At 41.0% G+C, this 20,537-nt stretch overlaps 1 protein-coding gene across 3 annotated transcripts; it reads left to right on the forward strand.

Moving 5' to 3' along the window:
• The first annotated feature begins 357 nt into the window (after positions 1–357).
• LOC142497489 (uncharacterized) lies at positions 358–18,352 on the forward strand. Of its 3 annotated transcripts, none has more exons than XM_075605340.1 (5): positions 358–598; positions 707–840; positions 7,117–7,424; positions 15,175–16,290; positions 16,827–18,352. In XM_075605340.1, the coding sequence occupies exons 3-5, from the start codon at positions 7,124–7,126 to the stop codon at positions 18,248–18,250; spliced, it is 2,841 nt and encodes a 946-aa protein (XP_075461455.1). In that variant the 5' UTR covers positions 358–598; positions 707–840; positions 7,117–7,123; the 3' UTR covers positions 18,251–18,352. The 3 variants fall into 3 exon arrangements, with proteins under 3 accessions (XP_075461455.1, XP_075461456.1, XP_075461454.1); XM_075605341.1 differs by having other exon boundaries at positions 710–840; XM_075605339.1 differs by lacking the exon at positions 707–840.
• The last annotated feature ends 2,185 nt before the right edge of the window (positions 18,353–20,537 follow it).

Here is a 20,537-nt window from a genome sequence, read left to right on the forward strand (position 1 = left end):
CCCGAAATTCTCATGCCACCCTGGGGGGGGGAGCCCCCCTGTTTGCGCACCCCTGTTTGCGCACCCCTGCTCTGTACAATAAATATAGAACAAACTCTCTCTTTTTTTTTAAATGCTACAGTATTTCTCTGCTATTTTAAAAGATTGTACTCTCCCTCAATCAAGAACTGTATAAATCTTGGGGCACTTCAACTATTCTACAATCCTGGATTCACACACCTTTTTTACATGTACGGTACCTGTTATGACATGGCCATTGAAACAGTGCTTGGAAGGGCTGTGTGCAGAAGGGTTGGGCAAGTTAGATACAGCCAATCACTGTGTGGCATAACATGTGACGGTGTGTAATGTTAAGGAAACGAAACTGGAACAGTGGCTCTGTTTATTTACTCAATTCAATACAGTAGGAGGAATCTGGAAACAGAAAATCCTGCTGCCATTCAGAGAAGCGGAGCTGTGGTCTGAAAAACCTGTGTTCTGTACTTTTCTTTCTTACAGTATGTTAGGTTTACCTCTAGTGATTGAGCGTGGGAAATAGAAGGGGATTTCTTGGAGAACAAATCTGGAGATGCTACAGGAAAGCAATATCATATGATCTGTGAGTATCATTTTAATCATTTGTGGGATTATACACAGTTTTTAGACACATACTGTATACATCTGACAAGGTGGTGGTGGGTAGATTATTGATTATTTTGTTTCCAAGAAGTAGCAACATCATGACTAGCAGCGCTCAGATGGGCGCAGTAGTGCTGGAATATGAGAGAGGAAAGAAAGGAAACAGGATGACTTTGTCTGAAGTGCACGAGTTTCTGTTTGAGACACCACCACACAATAAAAGTAAGGATATATCCTGCGGGTGTGCTGCATGCAGACTTTATCATCAAGTGCAAAAACTGTGCAGTTTTGACATGGACACTGCTGTAATTTTGCTTTTATATATTTAGATATAATATATATGTATATATGCATCAATATAACAACATTATGTAGCCTTACAAGCTTTTTCTTCTCTAGTTCCTGTTTTATGAAAGATTTCCAGCTAAATGTAATGTGGATTGAAACATGGTGGCTCTCATAAAACAGAATAAGGAAGTAAAACAATACGTACAATTGTTGACTTATTTTTAGGGGCTGTCTGGCAAATGTTAGACTAAGAAATGTATTGTGATATCGATATTTATCACTTTATGGCTCGTATTTACCAAAGGGTGCTAAGCTTTAGCACATTTAAACTTTTATCCATTTGAATGGGAGTTAGGTCGTGCTAAAGCTATGAATGAATATGTGTGTGTTCAAAAGGAATTTTTTTTTGTTTTCATTATTTAACATTTGTATAATTGTAGAGGCATTTAGTTTTAACGTTTGTTACAAGTTAAAGGTGTTTATAAATACATTTGAAAATATATAATTCCTCCTTCTGCCGATCACTGAACATCAGAGATAGGGGTAGGGATTAGGGGCAAACTGATGCTCTGGGGAGAAAGGGGCTATCATTGAGAGGTGGAGTGTAAAGGATGGGTGTGGGATCCATTTTTCAGATTCTCCTTCTATGAGGCTGCTGCACCTTAAATAACACGTCAATAACTGTCCCTAAAATGTCAATGCCTTTCATGGGTGAGTCATTGATGTTTGTCATCTTTTTTTGTCATTTTTTTTTTTATTATCACTATTATATCGATATATTGGCCAACGCTACAACCCACCAGCCCAGGTATAATGTGCGCATACATGCACACACACGCACACACACGCACACACACGCACACACATAGAAACACTATTATACCAAATTCATGCATACCGCTCAGCTCTCCCTATTTGGGAGGGACACTCCAGAAGCTGGTTGGCTCGGCCTTTTTCCCACCAGGCTGCTCCTACCGCACCTCCTGGTAAATTCCAACTGGGAGGAGAGGACACCCGCTTGACACTAGCGCTCCTAGCTATACAGTCCCATCCCCTACACATAAAATACCATTGTTCTCCAGGCACGGACTACTCCACACTCTCCCAGTGGGTTGGTTGAGGGTGTGGGGGGGCCTGAGAGGTTATTTCCTATGGCATGGGGGTAACGTAACGCCCGTCCTCAATTAAGCCATCTGTGCTGAAGCAGGGATATCCTTAAAACCTGACCTGTTGGTGGCACTTGAGGACTGGAGTTGCCCTCTCCTGCCCTACAGTTGTTCACCTGTGAGCCCTGGATGCCCCAGTCTGACACTGCATATAATCACTTCACCTAGGCCGCGTCCATGGTAAGCGCGACCAACCGCGCACGTGGCGCGATCAAAATGCCGTAAGGCAATTCCGCGCGAGTGCGATGGCGCGAGAGGAATCAAATACATTTTATTTTGCTGCGCGATGGACGGGTCACGTGGCGGTTCAGCCAATGAGGGCGAACCGCCTCCCGGCATGCCCCCCGTCGCGCAATCCTATAGGCCGCGTATCGCTCCAGCTACAGGCGAGCGTGACGCGCTCGCTTGTGCGGGCACCGTGGATGCAGCCTTAGAGGCAATCCAAGCCTGCAATATTTTTTGCAATTTTTGTAATTTTTATATATAGGATTGAAGCAGGGGGTCTCCGGAGTTGAACCCTGTTAATTTCAGCTCCGGGGACCCCCTGCTTCTGGAGATACTTACCTCCTTGCTCCTTTAAGACCGTTTTAAGGATCCTTGGTTAGCGTTGCTATATTCTTGTACATCTTTTTTTTAAATCCAAATAGAGATGTGAGAACCGTGTGAATGTAGGAGGCAGATGTGTAAATATAATGATTTTAAAGGGGCAGTCACTCCTATGACAAACCTTAACGAAGGCCAGTGGCATGTTTAATACAGTAGGTTAAATGTGATAAACAAAAGCTTTGAATAGTTTTTACATCCTTTATCTAATGTTTTTTTAGGGATAAGACTGTGCTTTAAACTAGACTTCGTTTTGCCCATTGTTTGTATACCTTTTGTAAAGCCGCAATTAGTCAGACAAAACAAAGTAGCGGATATCAGTGAATTCAATAGACCCAGAGAAAAAATAAAACATATTCATTTTTAATAGGATGAAAATAAATAAATCATATGTTACTTATAATAACACTGATAAGTTGTTTAAAAAAATATTAGTGAGAAGCTCTTTAACTGATGGGATTGAATAAAAAATGTTTTTTACTGACATTGGACTAATTGCTTACGATGATTAAATAATGGTGGCTTTATGAGTCCCTGAGGGCTCCTTATAAGGACACCCACCTGGGCCAAGACGATAGGCCCTGTGCAAAGCTCTTGAAAAATAATTTTTCTGCTTTCTGTTAACAGTACAGTACACACAAATCTGTGAGGTTTTGCACGCTATATACACACTATTAGATATGGGAAGATATCTCTTGTTGGGTGTTTAAAAAGAATCACAAAGTACAAAGGGGTGATTCATTAAGCTTGGTAAACGGTTATTTGGAGCTTGATCTGTGCTAAAATTGACTTGAATACATACCGGTTATCAAAGCTTCCTGAATCCCTCCCCTGCCCCCCCCAAAAAAAGAATCTACACTTTTCAAGGAGGCAATTCTGACTTTGCAGTCAAATTGTCAATTACACTTAATTTAAGAGGATGTTAAATACCATAGCATTCTTTCTCAATAGCAACCATAAGCATGACATTATTTGCTTAAATACCAAGCTAATTAACGCATGCAAAGCATAGGTAAATTAATTTCAAAACTTCTAATGCCACTTTATATATCCAAGTGAGTTTTATGCATAATTGTTAGCCACCTAATGCACTATTAGGCTATTTTTTTTAAGGGTCATAATTTATTCATGGTTAACACTCCTTTGCACCATGCGTAGGTTCCTGTGCAAATTATGATGTGCACGGTATATTGGGAGTAAAGGGACAGTACTTTTTTAAGACAAAAGTGAACAAAGGTCAGTGGCATGTTAAATATGCTAAATGTAGCGTACTAACACTTAAAAAAACATATCGGCCAAAAGTATTTTTTAATTTCCATTGTAAACAAAATCTTTGTATTGTATTTTGGTGATAAAACTATTTGTCAATCTTCAATGTCAGAGATACATTGTTCCTTTTTGCGGTGGCTCTTTCTTTACAAAGTAATTATGATGCCATTGTTCGTCAAACAGAAAGGCACATAGTAACTAGCCAGTATTCTTGAAATCACTATTCTCACAGAAATATTTAGCAAGATACAAATAAGTACACAACAACTCTGAAAAAATATAGATATTATATTGCGTTGTTGATCTGTGCGCTTCTGTTCCTTTATCACACACATACACATACAAATGTGTGTGTGTGTAATATATATTATATATATATATGTATATATATATATATATATATATATATATATATATGTGTGTGTGTGTGTGTGACAAAGAAATAGAAGCGCACAAATCAACAATGCAGTATATATATATATGAAATTGCATTGTTGATTTGTGTGCTTCTGTTTCTTTGTCACACACACACACACACACACACACACACACACACACACACACACACACACACACACACACACACACACACACACACACACACACACACACACATATGAATAACACTTTGAAAAAGGTCTTGTTATCTAATGCTGCCTATATACTTTGGACCTCATATGGGATCCTCTTAAGAGTAGATATGTTCAATGATGATGTCATGATAATATCATGATATAAGCTATTAAGTATTTTAATCAATCTGCAACTTCAGGTGTTAATATGGTTACAGTGTGACTTAAAAATACATAGATTTTTTTTTCATGGCCTCTTAATCCCTTGACTAGGCCAAATTTATAGGACCACTATAATCTAGAGATAAGAACATCTGTTTTGCTAGAGCTGGGATTAAATGATGTCTCTTCTGACACTCAAGTTAACAGGACACTTTTAAAGGTACTTTCAAAGCATTCCTGGAAAGGTTCCACGGAGTGTCAATGGGCGTGACTAACCCTAGTGTTCAAAAATATGAAGTAAGGACCTGACACCTATTCTGAAGTATAACGAATAGTTATTTGTAAAATATTTAATTAAACAAATCAAATGATGCCAAACCCTTCATGTTTAGGAGGTGGAAAAAGACAGATATCCATTGTCACTCAAATTTACAGGCAAGTCTGTCAAAATGAGTCTTGTCCCATTCATCAAACTTGCAGAAACCTATTGTAATGACTCACGTGTGTCTAAGTATCATAGCCAGAAAGTTATGAGTGTGTTTCTATATTAGTCAGACTTTTAAATGTCAGAAGACAGATTTTTTTTCTTTCAAATTGTAAGTCACCCAAGTAGCTGATTTACGACAGGGGTGGGCTCATGTTGCTTCAATGGGACAAGAATGGTACGTAAGGCTCAGCAAGAACTTATTAAACTTAGAATTCAACAAGAGGTGTATTGTGGGATCAGACACATTAGTCCTCATTTTGCCTACGCCAGTGACGTCTCTGGGAAAAACCTATGACATGGTAAATTATAGGAATTTCTGCGTATGTTTTATACTTTTATTTTAAGAAACTGTTCTGCATTTATTGTAACTGTACTTGTAATAATCTTCTTCTGTAATATAAAGCACTTTGTATATACAGTATATATATATACTGTATATATATATATATATATTTTTTTTAATATATATATATATATATATATATATATATATATATAAACTTTAATAAGTAATACTTTGGACTCTGAATTAACTGTTGCACACTTTGTATAGAGTAATTTATATTTTCGGACACATTTTGCGACAACAGACTTTTAAAGTGCATAGTTTTTCTTTAATAAACAGGGACCTTAGACTGCAAATTTCATATTTTATATTTCTTGGGTGGGGGTAGCGTATAATGTTGCAAATGAATAAGGGTAAATATTAACTAATTGAAAGTAGTTTGCGGAGGCAAAAGGTGAGTTGGCTAAAGTAGCGTGTTTATTAACCCAGGTTGCATATATAAGTCACGTGCTCACAAGTGTGCTGTCCGTGACAGATGGTATATTGGGATGGACTGAAGGGAGATATTACTCATTTGAGGGCCCTTTGCAGAAGGTGAAAAGTGGGCCAGATAGAGAGCTGTGTATTAACCCTTGTTCCATATGAAGGTCACTTGCTCACAGGTGTGCCTTACGTGGCAGGTGACCTGAGGGAAAAAAAACAACGGGGAGGGAAAAAAAGGCTGAACTAGTGTAGTATGTCTGGGAACAGATTTTTTTAAAAAAAGCTAAAGATATGTTATGTTAAACTCATAAATTATCCACTTAGGTTTTGTGCATTTCAATCAGAATCTGACAAGCAGGTGGAAACATGTGTATGCTTTGCAGTACAAACGGGTCCAATTCTTTAAGTATGCTACTTTATAGATTGAAAAGCAGAACATAGCGTAATATGTTTAAAAACAGTTTTATGCGCTCACTATCAAAAAAACGTAGGAGGATTGTAGTAAAATAGAAGCGTTTTCTAGAAACCGCCCAGAACGGTCTTTGCTGTAGTCCCACACAGGCACGGGTGTTAAATCTCACACTGCAGATGGAGTCTGCACGCCGCTATCTGTATCACCCAGGATCAACTGTGAAGAAGCTGTAAAGTGAAATGCATAGGGTTAACTTTTTTGGACTTCCTGGACTTCCTTAATCACATCTAAACATCAGAGAAGCAGTAGAATCCCAACAGTGCAACACGCAATGTCTCCCCTGCTGACGTCACCATACACCGACGAGGTGCAGGAGACTCAAGACAGAGGTATGCCAACTCCATCTGTAGCATGAGATTAACACCCATGCCTGCGTGGGACTCTGACTGAAATGCACAAAACTCAAGTGGATAATTTGTGAGCTTAAAATCACATATCTTAAACTCTTTTTTTATCTGATCACTGACATATTTCACTTTTTGGCCTTTTTGTTCTCCCGTTCTTTTTGCGCTTATACAGTGTGTGTGTGTGTGTGTGTGTGTGTGTGTGTGTGTGTGTGTGTGTGTGTGTGTGTGTGTGTGTGTGTGTGTGTGTGTGTGTGTGTGTGTGTGTGTGTAATTCGTCCCATTATACTGTGATGTATTTGTTTAAAATCTGATTGCTTCATTATATTAAGTTCAGTTCTCATTCTTCGTCCTTTGTTTTTGCAGATAGACCATGGATAGCGTTCTGCAGACAGAGGTTCTCATAGTTGTTCTGCAAAAAAAAAAGGGTGTTCTTTGTGAAGAGTTCGCTGGACTGTTCCACCGAACACATGGATATCAGTTTAAACTTTCCCATTATGGCTATACATCCTTGAAGAGCCTACTGAATGATATGAAAGATCTAGTTGTGTTGCAAGAAACAACTAATGGGTGCTTGATAAAATGTCTATCACCCTCTCAACATACGATCTTGTACATCGGAGGAACAGATGAATCCCAGGAAGATGTCCAACGTCCCGCAAGTGAAAAATCAGGTATTTGATTATAATAAGTGCTCAACTCAAACATATGCATATATATTTTTTTCTTTATATCTTTTGAAAGTGTTAGCCCCACTCTCTTGGTACTCCTTTTCTTAGTATCCTTATGTCATTTTCTATACCCGAGTTACTAGGACTCAAAAACTAAGGGGTCTCACTTATAAATGAAAATGAATGTTATTGGTTCCATCAGAAATGACAGAAACAAAGCAATAACTTTTCATTTAGAGCACTTGTTAGTCTAATGTGTAATGTTGTAAATGGAAAAAAGTACTGTAGTAAGCTGTTTGCAAACTGCTTTTATAAATAATGTTACCAATTATTTTTTTTATATCTAAATAACTTAATCTGAGAGATGGTACTAACATACCAAGGGACGTTAACATAAATATACTACAGATGTAATCTTATGTAATGATAATGCAGAATATTGAATTATAATTTAGAACAGCAGTGCACAACCCCCAGGGGTGTGCAAGATTTTTGGGGGAGGCGCGGGCAGTTGCAGAGATCCCGCGCTCTCCCCCCCCCCCGGCATTTAAATTAAATGCCGGGGGACCACGCGAGGCCTCTGCAACCTCTACTTACCAAGGTTCAGCCGGCTCCAGGACGCGTTACCATGGCAATGCCGCGGAGTCATGTGACATCAGAGTTGTCACGTTAACGTGACGTCAAATGACGTCGCTGGTCACGTGACGTCACAAGTGACGCTGCACGAGGTTAGGAGGGGGGCGCACAAAGGAGGAGAGCAGGTACGGGGAGCGCAGCAAAACAAGTTTGCGCGCCCCTGATTTAGAATATCATAATTTTCATAGGGCTTAATTGCAGTGATAACAAAGAATAGCACAACATACCATACAACAATGCACCAGAGGTTAAAATAACCCTGGCTTCATCTGTATATCCAAGGGAGTAAAGGAGCAGAGGGCATCAAGATGTGTATGTATATGAAAAAGATACAAAAAAATAGACCATTCAGTAGTATTGTCAGACTAGATGGAAAATGACAAATTGGACCTCCAAGGGTTTTACTTACATTTGAGTGGGTGTAAAGGATCATGTCACAATCTGTGGCAATTGATGCTGTAATGTGGGTTACCTTAAGAGAAAGGAGAACACCATCGTGCACTAATGTTTGATAAACTTAATGAAAGAACACAAGCCCCTTGATCTGACCACTGACGAAGCTTTTGCTCAAAGCAAAACGCGTCCTGTGAGAGGAAACACTAAACCGGAGATAGGAATGTTTGGGAAGCTACACGAGGTTCTGGGCGGCCACTAACGGAAGTAACCCCTGCCAGCGCCAAACAGTTGATCCTACCGGCATCGCGGAAGCGGTGAGAACTTGCTTCACCCAGATTATTGTTTTTACTTATACATACTAAAAAGAACTGCCCAAATGTAAGTGTGCATTTAGGGGCTTGTGTGTTCTTTTAAAAAGTTTATCAAATGTTATTGTTCTATGGTATTCTTCTTTGTCTTGAGGTAACCCACATTACAGCATCCATAGCCACAGATTTTGACACGATCCTTTACACCCAATGAAATGTGAGTAGAACCAGGGCCGCCAATAGGGGGCATCTGCCGGGGTTGGCGTCCCGGGCCCGTGTAAAAAAAAATGGTTGTCATTTTTGCTCCCCCTGCAGTAGGGGCCTGGGCGGCCGGGCCTTAACCTGCGCTCTCCCACCGTCCCCAACCGCTCCCCCCTCCCACCGTCATCCCCTCGGCTCCCCCTGCTGTAGGGATCCAGGTGGGCGGGCTTTAACCCGTGCTCTCCCCAGCCACGCTCCTCAGCCCCTCCTACCATCCCCAGGCCCCTCCCCATCATCCCCAGGCCCCTACCGGCATCCTCTTGGCCTCGGCTCCCCTGCAGTTAGGGCCCGGGTGGGTGGGCCTTCACCCGCGCTCTCCCCAGCCCCACTCCTCAGCCCCCCTCTCTCCATCATCCCCAGGCCCCTACCAGCATCCCCTCGGCCTCAGCTCCCCCTCCAGTAGGGGCCCGGGCCGGCGGGCCTTCACCTGCGCTCTCCCTAGCCACGCTCCTCAGCCCCCCTCCCTCCATCGTCCCCAGGCCTCTTCACCATCCCCAGGCCCCTACCAGCATCCCCTCGGCCTCAGCTCCCCCTCCAGTAGGGGCCCGGGCCGGCGGGCCTTCACCTGCGCTCTCCCTAGCCACGCTCCTCAGCCCCCCTCCCTCCATCGTCCCCAGGCCTCTTCACCATCCCCAGGCCCCTACCAGCATCCCCTCGGCCTCAGCTCCCCCTGCAGTAGGGACCAGGGCGGTCTTCACCCTCGCCCTCCTCAGCCCCCCTCTCTCCACCGTCCCCAGACCCCTACCGGCATCCCCTCAACAACCCCATCCAAGACCTACCGCCCGGCATCCTTCCCCACCCCTCAGTTCCAGTCCCTACTAGGATGCTTCCCCCCAGCGCCCTCCCCAACCAAGTGACTCCTCAGACCCCCCACCGACCCCCGGACCCCGCAGCCTCTGGTCCCGACCATCCCCAAGGTATGTCTACTTTTTTTATATGTATTGGGAGGGAGTGGGGAGCTTTTTATATGTATTGGGAGGGAGTGTGGGTCTTTTTATATGTATTGGGGGGAGTGGAGGCCTTTTTTTATATGTATTGGGGGAGTTGGGGTCTTTTTATATGTATTGAGAGGGTGGGGGTCTTTTTATATATACTTGGAGGGAGTGGGGGTCTTTTTATATGTATTGGGGGGAGTGGTGGTCTTTTTATATGTATTGGGGGGAAGTGGGGGTCTTTTTATATGTATTGGGGGAGTGGGGGTCTTTTATATGTATTGAGGGAGTGGGGGTCTTTTTATATGTATCGTGGGCTTGGGGGAATTTTTATATGTATTGGGGGAGTGGGGGTCTTTTTATATGTATTGGGAGGCTTGGGGGTATTTTTATATGTATTGGGGGCTTGGGGATATTTTTATATGGCTTAAGTTTTTTTTAGTATGTATTGAGGAGGGTTGTTTTATTATATGGTGTGTGTGCGTGCGTGTGTGTGCGTGTATGTATGGGGAGTTATATGTATTGTTTTTTTTTATATGTATTGGGAGGTGTTTTTTTTGTATGTATTCGGGGGTGGTAAGTTTTTTGGTATATATCTTGTGGGGGGAATTGTGTGAGGGGGGAGGGAATGAGTGAGTGTGGGGTAATTGACGGAGGGAGAGGAGAGAGGGGGTGAGTGAGGAAAAGAGGGAGTAAGAGTGAGACGCAGGGGAGAGAAATACATGCGAGGCGGGAGAGTGAGTGGGGGTGAGACGAAATGGAGAGAAATACATGGGAAGAGAGGGGGGGAGAGAGGGGGCTCGTGAGGTGGGAAATGGGGGGGGGAGGGGCGGCTTGCAATACCGCCGACACGGGGATGGGAGGGCCCTGCTTAAAATGTTTGTCCTGGGCCCCACGATTTCTGTTGGCGGCCCTGAGTAGAACCCTTGGAGGTCCAATTTGTCATTTTCCATCCAGTCTGACAATACTACTGTGTGGTCTATTTTTTGTATCTTTTTCATATACATACACATCTTGATGCCCTCCGTTCCTTTACTCCCTTGGATATGCTGTATGGAAAACCAGAGAACTGTTTTCCTATAAGTTGAGGGGAGGACTCAAAGAAATGTCACTATTTACACTTACAGTATATATTATTATATATATTCACATCAAGTCAATCATATATATATTTTCACCGCTGTGTGGCACTATTAGATCACATTAGATGTCACATTGTTATTGTTGTGCACAACTACAGCAGGGCCCCCGGGCATATGGCGGGTTCCGTTCTAAGGGCCCGTCGTATAGTGAAAATCGCGGAAAGTGGAACCGGCAATTTTCAGCTGTGCGCATGCGCAACCCGGCAATTTCCCCCTTGTGCGCATGCGCAACCCGGCAATTTCAAGCTACGTTCTGCACATGCAGGCGGCAACAGCCTCTGAGGAGACATGGCGGCCCCCTTCTTGGTGCCGCCGTATCAGTGGATCGCTGAGAAGCGGGGCCTTGCTGTATATTATTAGCAATATTGTTGGAGAGCGCTGCCCCTGTTCTTTTTCCTTTGTTCATCTGTATATGACATAAACACTAACCCGGCCCTCAACTTTCTTAGTGTAGGAGGGGCATGTAGTGTACTATATTAGTTACCTGTTCAGAGCACTCTACTAGAAAGGCTCAAGATATGTTCTTCAGTAAGTAACCCAAAAAGTAAGAGTATGCTTTCTGTCAGCAAATAGAAAAAAAGATTAATAAAGATGCAGAATCGGAGCAAATACATAACATTATATTATAAATGTAACACCTTCCAAACTCCACTTATTAAAAACTACCCACTAAGGATGGTCAGGTTTGCGGGTTAGAAATCTGAACTTTGAGAATTGGTATTCGTTCGGATGTCCGAATTGAACTCCAGAACTATTTTTGAAGCTGAGCAAAATAGTAGCCAATACCCAAAAATGCTCATTTCTGATTCGGTTTTTTAATTTATTTATTTTAAATATATTAACTGAGAAAACTTCAAACCTTATGCACAAAAGATTGAATTTTCAAAACGTTTTAGCACAGTTCCCTACCTATTTTGATTTTTTTTTCAAATTCAAAACCAATTTAGTTACACCAAAACCAAAGCATAAACAATTTTTGTAAATAAAACACCCGTGGAAGTCCCCGCCCCTACACCCCCCATGTCCCAAGCTAATTCATGCTAAATTTAGACAACAGATACTTTATCCTATACAGGCATACCCCGGTTTAAGGACACTCACTTTAAGTACACTCGCGAGTAAGTACATCTCGCTCAATAGGCAAACGGCAGCTCACGCATGTGCCTGTGAGTACGTCCTGAACAGCAACACCGGCTCCCTATCTGTACCGAAGCTGTGCGCAAGCGGGGAGACTATTGAGCCTGTTACACATGCGTTATTTACATCAGTTATGCACGTATATGATGATTGCAGTACAGTTCATGCATTGATAAGTGGGGAAAAGGTAGTGCTTCACTTTAAGTACATTTTCGCTTTACATACATGCTCCGGTCCCATTGCGTACGTTAATGCGGGGTATGCCTGTATCTATACTTTCGTATTGATCCAGAGGAAGGCAAACAAAAAACCACATTAAGGGGAAAAATTAATTCCTTCCTGACTCCAAGAATTGGCAATCGGATTAATCCCTGGATCAACATCCTTCCCATGTATACTTATTTGGTATATCCCTGTATACCTTTCCCATCTAAAAAGATGTCCAACCTTTTTTTGAACAAATCTATTGTATCTGCCATCAGTCTCCATGGGTAATGAATTCCACATTTTAGCTGCCCTTACTGTAAAGAAAAAAAGGAGACCAAAAAGCGCACCAGCACAAACGGAGCAGGTAGGACCCAGGACAAAAAATGATTAAAAGGGCACTTTAATGTGACAAAGGACCCATCCAACGCGTTTCGAACGTCACATCGTTCTTTTTCTGCACTCTCTCTAGTTCCATAATGTATTTTCTTAGGATTGGTGCCCAAAATTGTACTCCATATTCAAGGTGTGGTCTTACTAATGCTTTATGAAGGGGCATAATTATATTTACTTCCCATCCATTGCCCGTTTGATGCAAGATAAGATCTTGTTTGCCTTTGCAGCTACTGCATGACATTGGGCACTATTGCTAAAAGCACTACTAAATCCTTCTCCATCAAGGATTCCCCCAATATATCTCCATTTAATTTGTAATTCGCCTTTTTATTCTTGCATCCCAAATGCATAACCTTACATTTATCTGTATTAAACTTCATCTGCCATTTACCTGCCCACGTTTCCAGTCTCTCCAAGTCCTTCTGAAGAGAAATTACATCCTGCTCTGATTCTATTACCTTACACAATTTAGTATCATCAGCAAAGATGGAGACTTTGCTCTTGATCCCAACCTCAAGGTCATTAATAAACAAGTTAAAAAGCATGGGTCCGAGTACCGATCCCTGAGGTACTCCACTCACGACTTTAGCCCAACCTGAAAAAGTTCCATTTATGACAACCCTCTGTTGTCTGTCCTTTAACCAGTTTTCAATCCAGGTGCATATATTATTACTGAGTCCAATTTTCTTTATTTTGTACACCAACCTCCTGTGTGAAACCGTATCAAAAGCCTTTGCAAAATCTAAGTAGACCACATCAACTGCATTATCCTGGTCTAAATTCCTACTTACCTCATCAAAGAAATGTCTTTCTTAGGATCAATTTAATGGTGAAAATTCAGTTTTGTTGTTTAATTAATAGCCATTATATGTTTTAGAATTTTAGCCTTAAAAGTGTGATCCCACACAGTCAGCCAGTTGAATCTCTTAGGGGCCTCTGAATACGGAATTGTTTGTCAATCAAGTGTCTTATCAAGTTAAGGGTAGGTGGGAGGGGGCTGTGGTTGTACAAGCACTTACTGATCACACCATGACATCACACAAGGGAGCATCCTGAGCACATCAAACCCATCCCAAGCCTAACTTTAAAAAAATACTCAGATGACACCCCTTAAACATGTCACCGGAATTAGTTCACGTTGGCCCTAGGAGGAATTGTCCCTTCAAGTGTGCTATTTGCATTGTAGCATCCTAAATTACATTGATTATTCAAACCAACCTGTACTGTTCATTTGCATCAGAAATTCCTCACTTAAAGGCTCAGACACATTTGGGTGATGTAATAATAATACTTTTATATAACACAATAGTGTCCCCCCTCTTAACAACTTACATTCTATTTTTTTGGCACCACAGATAAAGGCTAATAAGTTTACTTCTCCAATGTCACAAGTAGGCACTGGAATTCTCACATTAAAGTTAGTGCCATCCATTTTAGGCCACTCCTCCAAACTATAGTTTACATTTTTTTAATAGCTTTACAAACAGGGTCCCAATGCCTATCTGGGAAAAACTCAATAACAAATACCTTTGAATGTACACTACATACAATTTTTGTTTTTGGGGTTTTAGGAACAAGATCCATCAGCCATTTGAAGGCTGCAATACTCAGTGCTGAATTTTAAACTATTCCTAAGGGATTTTAGACTTTAGTTTTGTACTTGTTTATTTCAATAGCCAATGCCTGTTAAAGTAAATTACACTTTTTCTGAAACCATGTAAGAGCTTAATAAAGTTAAATTAAAATACTGGCTTTGACTGGTAGGTTATCAAGGACTTACTGTATAAAAGAGGGTTGGAATATAGGTTTGAGAGATTGTATACAACTGTACAGTTCTATCAAATGCCTTACACCAGGGATGCACAAACTTTTCTTGCTGTGCCCCTCTGCCTTGTCTCCCCCTCCTTTACCTTAGTTCGGAGTCAAATGACACCGTGGGCACATGTGACGTCACGACACGTGACCTGCGGCGTCATTTGAAATTGCCATGGAGAAGTGTCCAGGAGCCGGCTGAATCTCGGTAGGTTCAGGTTGCAGAGGCCTCGCGCGGTTCCCCGACATTTAATTTAAATGCCCTGGGGAAGAGCGCAAGTCCTCTGCAACCGCCGCGCCACCCCATAAAAATCTTGCGCCCCCCAGTTTGTGCACCCCAGACTTACACCAAGCTATAATGTCTTTAAATAATCAGAAAAGGTCCAACACATGATGTTATCATGATTATGATATGTTTTTATTTTCATTTTCTTTCTCTCTGATTTGTCTCATTCTGGGTATTGAGGACATTCTTAAATATATCTATATATTTTACGGGCTTAACATTTGTTTTATTGTATTTCCCCAGCTCCCCACTTGACTAGCAAACTTGAAAAAGTACATCTGAATACCTCATTACCAGTGAAGGAGACACATGCAAGTTCTTTATCAAGTCGTGACCAAGAACTTCCCAAAATACAAGTTCCATCCACCGAGAGACAAAATGAGAAGCAATTGTCTTCCGTACAGAGTAAAATGTTGACAAAAGGTGCAAAAACTTTGGTTCCAGTACAAAAAGACGTATCATCTACCAAGAACCGCCTGGAAAGTAAAGCTGGAGAAAATGTATCACAAAGTCCTGCACACATACGAGATATTACGTTCACAAACAGTTCAAAAGGAAATGTTGCCAGTCTTCAAAAAAAGACATTGGGAGATAAAATGAATAAACCAGAGGAAACCCACAAACAGACCAAGAGTGTCCCTGAAATACAGAAACAAAATAGGCAGCCACAATCTACTCCTAAAAATCCGAGCATAAGCACCAAACCTGTAACATGCACCAAATCCAGCCAGCGCCCCTTGGAACAGAGAGATACAAAAATAATTTATAGTGGCACAAAACAGAATATTCCATGCAATTCCCTTTCTGCAGAAAAACAATCTGTACAAAACAGGTCTAACCTACACATAACACCAAGACGTGCTTATAACCCAATAAATAAAACCCAGAATGAGCATGGTAACCCAAATTCAATACAAATGTCCTCTGCAGGACTGACGTATGCAAAAGTCTGTACTATTAATATTAAAGCGACACCATTTGCAACTACTGGTTGTATGCTAAGAAATGCAGAACAACTCTCTAAACACAATACAAACAGCAATTTACTAAAAATACACACTGCCCAGGTAAACTCTTTCAATTCCAAGACAGAACCAAAGAAGACATTAAACCTAAAAATGAAAGAGAACATTATCAATGTTTTGAAGGTGCATACATATGGAATATCAACCTTCCAATTACAGAAGATGTATTATTTTATATTCCAAGAACCCCTTCATCTCAATGGATTTTCCTCAGTTCAACAGCTGCTGCGGGAATTGAAAGATGTGGCTGAAATACAAGGAGTAGGAGTGCAAACACTGGTATTCCCCAAATCCTCGGAGATAATGCCATCTATTACAATGGACAAACCGCATAGTATGTATCAAAGAATCCAACTACAGTACATATATACCGATTTTGAAAAATATAAAAATGCAACAGGCTTAATGCTACGTTTGCACAATGCGCTATTAAAAACTTAAACCTATATATAATTATATTAAAGGTGGAGTCGGAATTTTACAAATAACATTGATATGTGATATGTTAGCTGATTAAAGCTTTTTTTTTTTTAGGAAAAATAACATGAATAAAAGTTTTTTTTCAAGCTTATCCTGACAGTTTTAGGTTGAAACAAAGGCTTTTTATCAGGCATTAGAAAAAATATATATTTTTAAACAATTAGTTTTGTTTAAAAAAAAAAAAAACACCTAACTTGTACCCTGCAAGCCTATCATTACCTCTATTTCTTTTTTTTTATCCTTAGTAGGACTGCATCTTTAAACAAAACTGCATTGAGAAAGTATAACATGACCAAATATTTTAAACTTCTCTGATTAATCTATGCCTCTGCCATACACACACTTAAAACAGGAACAGAATGATTAACTGACTCGTGCTATACCTTTCAGGTGTCTCACTTTTGATGCAAGAGGCTGATTCTGCGCCGGCAAAACAAGACTGGAAAACGGACGTCATGGTACCTGCTGTACACATTTCAAGTTCTCAGAGTACAGAAAAGAATGATACTGTGCAGCTGGTCTCAGAGGAGATTAAAAAGGCATCCATTCCACTTGTTAATCAAGAAGCTGTTGTCCACGTTAGTCCAGGCAACAGACCAAAGAGTCCTCTGACCATAGTAAAGGAACGCCATCCATTACTGCCTCATTCCCTCGGTCAGGTTTCCTCATCTAAACACGATCAACTAAAGTCTCCAGAAGAAGGCACTGATTGTAGTGAAGAGAAAAGAAGGTCTGACGAGCAAAGCAAGCAGGGTATTACAAAGCACAGTAGTAAAAACAAAGTTGTGACATCAGCACCGATGGCGCGTCTATTTACTGATTCCATTAATGTTTCTTCAAAGGTAGAGCCAGTAATGTACAAGAAGAGCACCACACCAGCAGCTTTGACAGAGTCTTCCAGTCATGACCAGGGTGGAAATACTGTACAGTTAGACAGAGATCAGTGGCCTGATCTGTCCCGGGGTCATCATACTCTCAAAAGACCCAAGCAACTTGGATCTCCACCTTTGCCATTACACAAAGAAATTAAAGATACACATCTTCCCAATAGGCCTAGATCAGCAGAATCTCCATCTTCACAATTACACCAGCAAACATCTGATGCAAATGTTATTAATTGGCCTAGATCAGCAGAATCACCATCTTCACAATTACACCAGCAAACATCTGATGCAAATGTTATTAATTGGCCTAGATCAGCAGAATCTCCATCTTCACAATTACACCAGCAAACATCTGATACAAATGTTATTAATTGGCCTAGATCAGCAGAATCACCATCTTCACAATTACACCAGCAAACATCTGATACAAATGGTATTAATAGGCCTAGATCTGCAGAATCACCATCGTCACAATTACAGCAGCAAACATCCGATACACATGTTATTAATTGGCCTAGAGCATCAGAATCCCCATCTTCACAATCACAGCAGAAAGTGTCTTATTCACAAATCGCCGTTGGGCCCAGACAAACAAGTTCTCCATCTTCAGAAAAACACCAGCTAGTGTCTGATTCCAGTATCATTAATACGCCTATTGCATCAGGATACCCATATTTACATTCCACGCATAAAGTGTCTGATTCCAGTATCATTTATACTCCTAGTGTATCAGAATACCCATATTTACATTCCCAGCAGAAAGAGTCTGATTCCAGTACTGCCAATAGTGCCAAGCAAACTGGTTCTCCATCTTCCCAAAAACACCAGCAAGTGTCTGATTCCTGTAATCTTGATAGTCCAATACAGACACAATACCCATCTTGGCAAACACATGAGGAAACATCTGAACAACCCTGTAGTATTTTGTGATATATGAGCTTCTTATTTCACGTGACTGAGATATAAGTCTCCTTTTGAACTTTGTGAGACAAATACATTTGAAAAACAAAACATTAAAACTTTTATTTCGTGCATTTTCTGGATTTTTTCCTGTTCCTTATTGATTTGCAGGTAATTGTATACATTTACTTCTTTGAGTGTTTCTTTTTTTTTTCCAGTCTATTATACCTTCAACTATTTTTTGGGGCATTCATTCCAGTTTGTATTCTCTACCAAATTATACATAATGACGTACACAACCGGTATGGCAGATAGACTCCCAAAAATCAGTGTTCTGGTACCATTGTGAAGTTCTTGCAAGTGCTCCTGAGAAATATTTCCTTAATAACTTGTGTAGCTTCTCTCAGTGATAATGAGCATAATATCCATGTAGGTGAACTAACCAATTTTAACCCAGCATCTTACCAAATTAGTTTCTCTCTATTGCCCTTATTCAAAATGCTATAAAGCCTTCTCTCTGTGCTGGGGAAGATTTTAATCTCATTTATTTGAATAAAGCTGAACAGTTTTCCAACATGGTGCCAGAATTTTTAGCAAATAAATAAATAAATATGCATATATATCTAAACTATAATACATCTTTTACCCCCTTCTCTCTGTGTCATTGTCATCTATTGTCTCCCTAAACCTACATCTCAATTTCTTGACAACTGTGCCGCCTGGCTTCCTCACTTCCTCTCATCTGACACACACCGACTTTCATCCCGGGAGGCTAAAACATATCTATTGACAATTCCAATGCCACTTCAGCTACTCATCTTATCTCTTTAACCTCCTCCTGCTAGTGGACCACCGCTCCACTAATCACTGCAACCGACGCTCCCTTAACCTTGTTTCTCCTGCTTATGCGCGGTCTCTAACTCCTCTAACACGCTCTTCCCTCTCTCTGATCATCACCTCTTAACCTTTCGCCTAACTCTACCCTCTGCACCCTCCAGGAAACCTACTTCCATATGCACATACAGAAACCTGCATGCTTTAGGCCTACTCCAATTCTCTAATTTTTTGCAGCCTTTCCTCTCTCCAATCTCGACCCAGTCTTGCCCCCTCAGCTAGTAACCTCTCTACATTACAGTAAACTCTCATCAGCCTTGGACAAGATGGCTTCTGCCACCTCACGTTGCCCCCGACAATCCAAACACACTTTACCCGCTATCTCCACAAGTGCTCACGCACTGTGGAGCATTACTGGAGAAAATACCGCTCTAAAGCCGACTTCCTCCACTTAACATTTATATTCTCATCCTATAACACTGCCCTCTCCCTTGCTAAGCAAACCTTCATTCATACAAACTCTGTCGTTTAACCCCGAATGCCAATTTGCCACCTTTAACCCCCTTCTTTGCCCAACTACACCTGCACCCACTTCCACCCTCACAGCCCGAGACCTCCCCACCTACTTCACAGACAAGATTCAGTCAATCAGACATGACCTCCTAATGTCTGTAATGTAATGTTCCTCCCTTGCAGACATAAATCCACCCTCAGCTAATTTTCCCCTGAGGATAAGGTCTCTGTACTCCTATCACCATCTGACACTACAATCTGCCCCTTGATCCTATTCTCGCACATCTCCTCCGCACCTTCTCTGGCAAACTAAGCCCCACCCTAACTCACTTTGTTTTAACCTCCCTCTCACCTCCATCACATTCCCATCTTCTTTCAAACATGCACTCTTCACGCCCATTCTAAAGAAACCCTCTCTTGACCTAGCCTCCCTCTCTAACTAACCACAGTCTGCTCATTTACATGTTACTTACCAAAATTCCTGTCTGCAGCTTAATCACTGTATGAGGTGACAATAGTTATATATTCACAAAATACAAAAACATAGGGGTTTATTCCTTAAATTGCTATAGTGCTGATTGGGGCACTATCGAATGTGTGATGAAAAAAAACTCAGTCCCAAACGTATTCTTTTTAGGCAAAAACAATCTGTTGAAAAACTTTATTGCAGCAGCCATTTGCAATTGTGCATTTAATGAAAATCAAAACATTGCTGCCTGACTTAACACAAAGGCACTGAACTGTAGGCTCTTAGTAAGCTATCTTATACCAGAAGAAGGAGCGGGCATACATAATTTTGCCATGTCTGCCCATATGACTTCATCGGGCATCCTACTTTTCTTTATCTTGTTTTTTCTTGTGTTTACTTAATAATAATATAATATATTGTGCAATATATTTTAGCAGATTAAGCAAAATAGAAAAGTTGTGCTAAGCTCCCTCATCTTTCTCAAGGCTGACAGCTGGTACA

This window comes from Ascaphus truei, chromosome 6 (genome assembly GCF_040206685.1).
Source record: "Ascaphus truei isolate aAscTru1 chromosome 6, aAscTru1.hap1, whole genome shotgun sequence".
Taxonomy (NCBI): domain Eukaryota; kingdom Metazoa; phylum Chordata; class Amphibia; order Anura; family Ascaphidae; genus Ascaphus; species Ascaphus truei.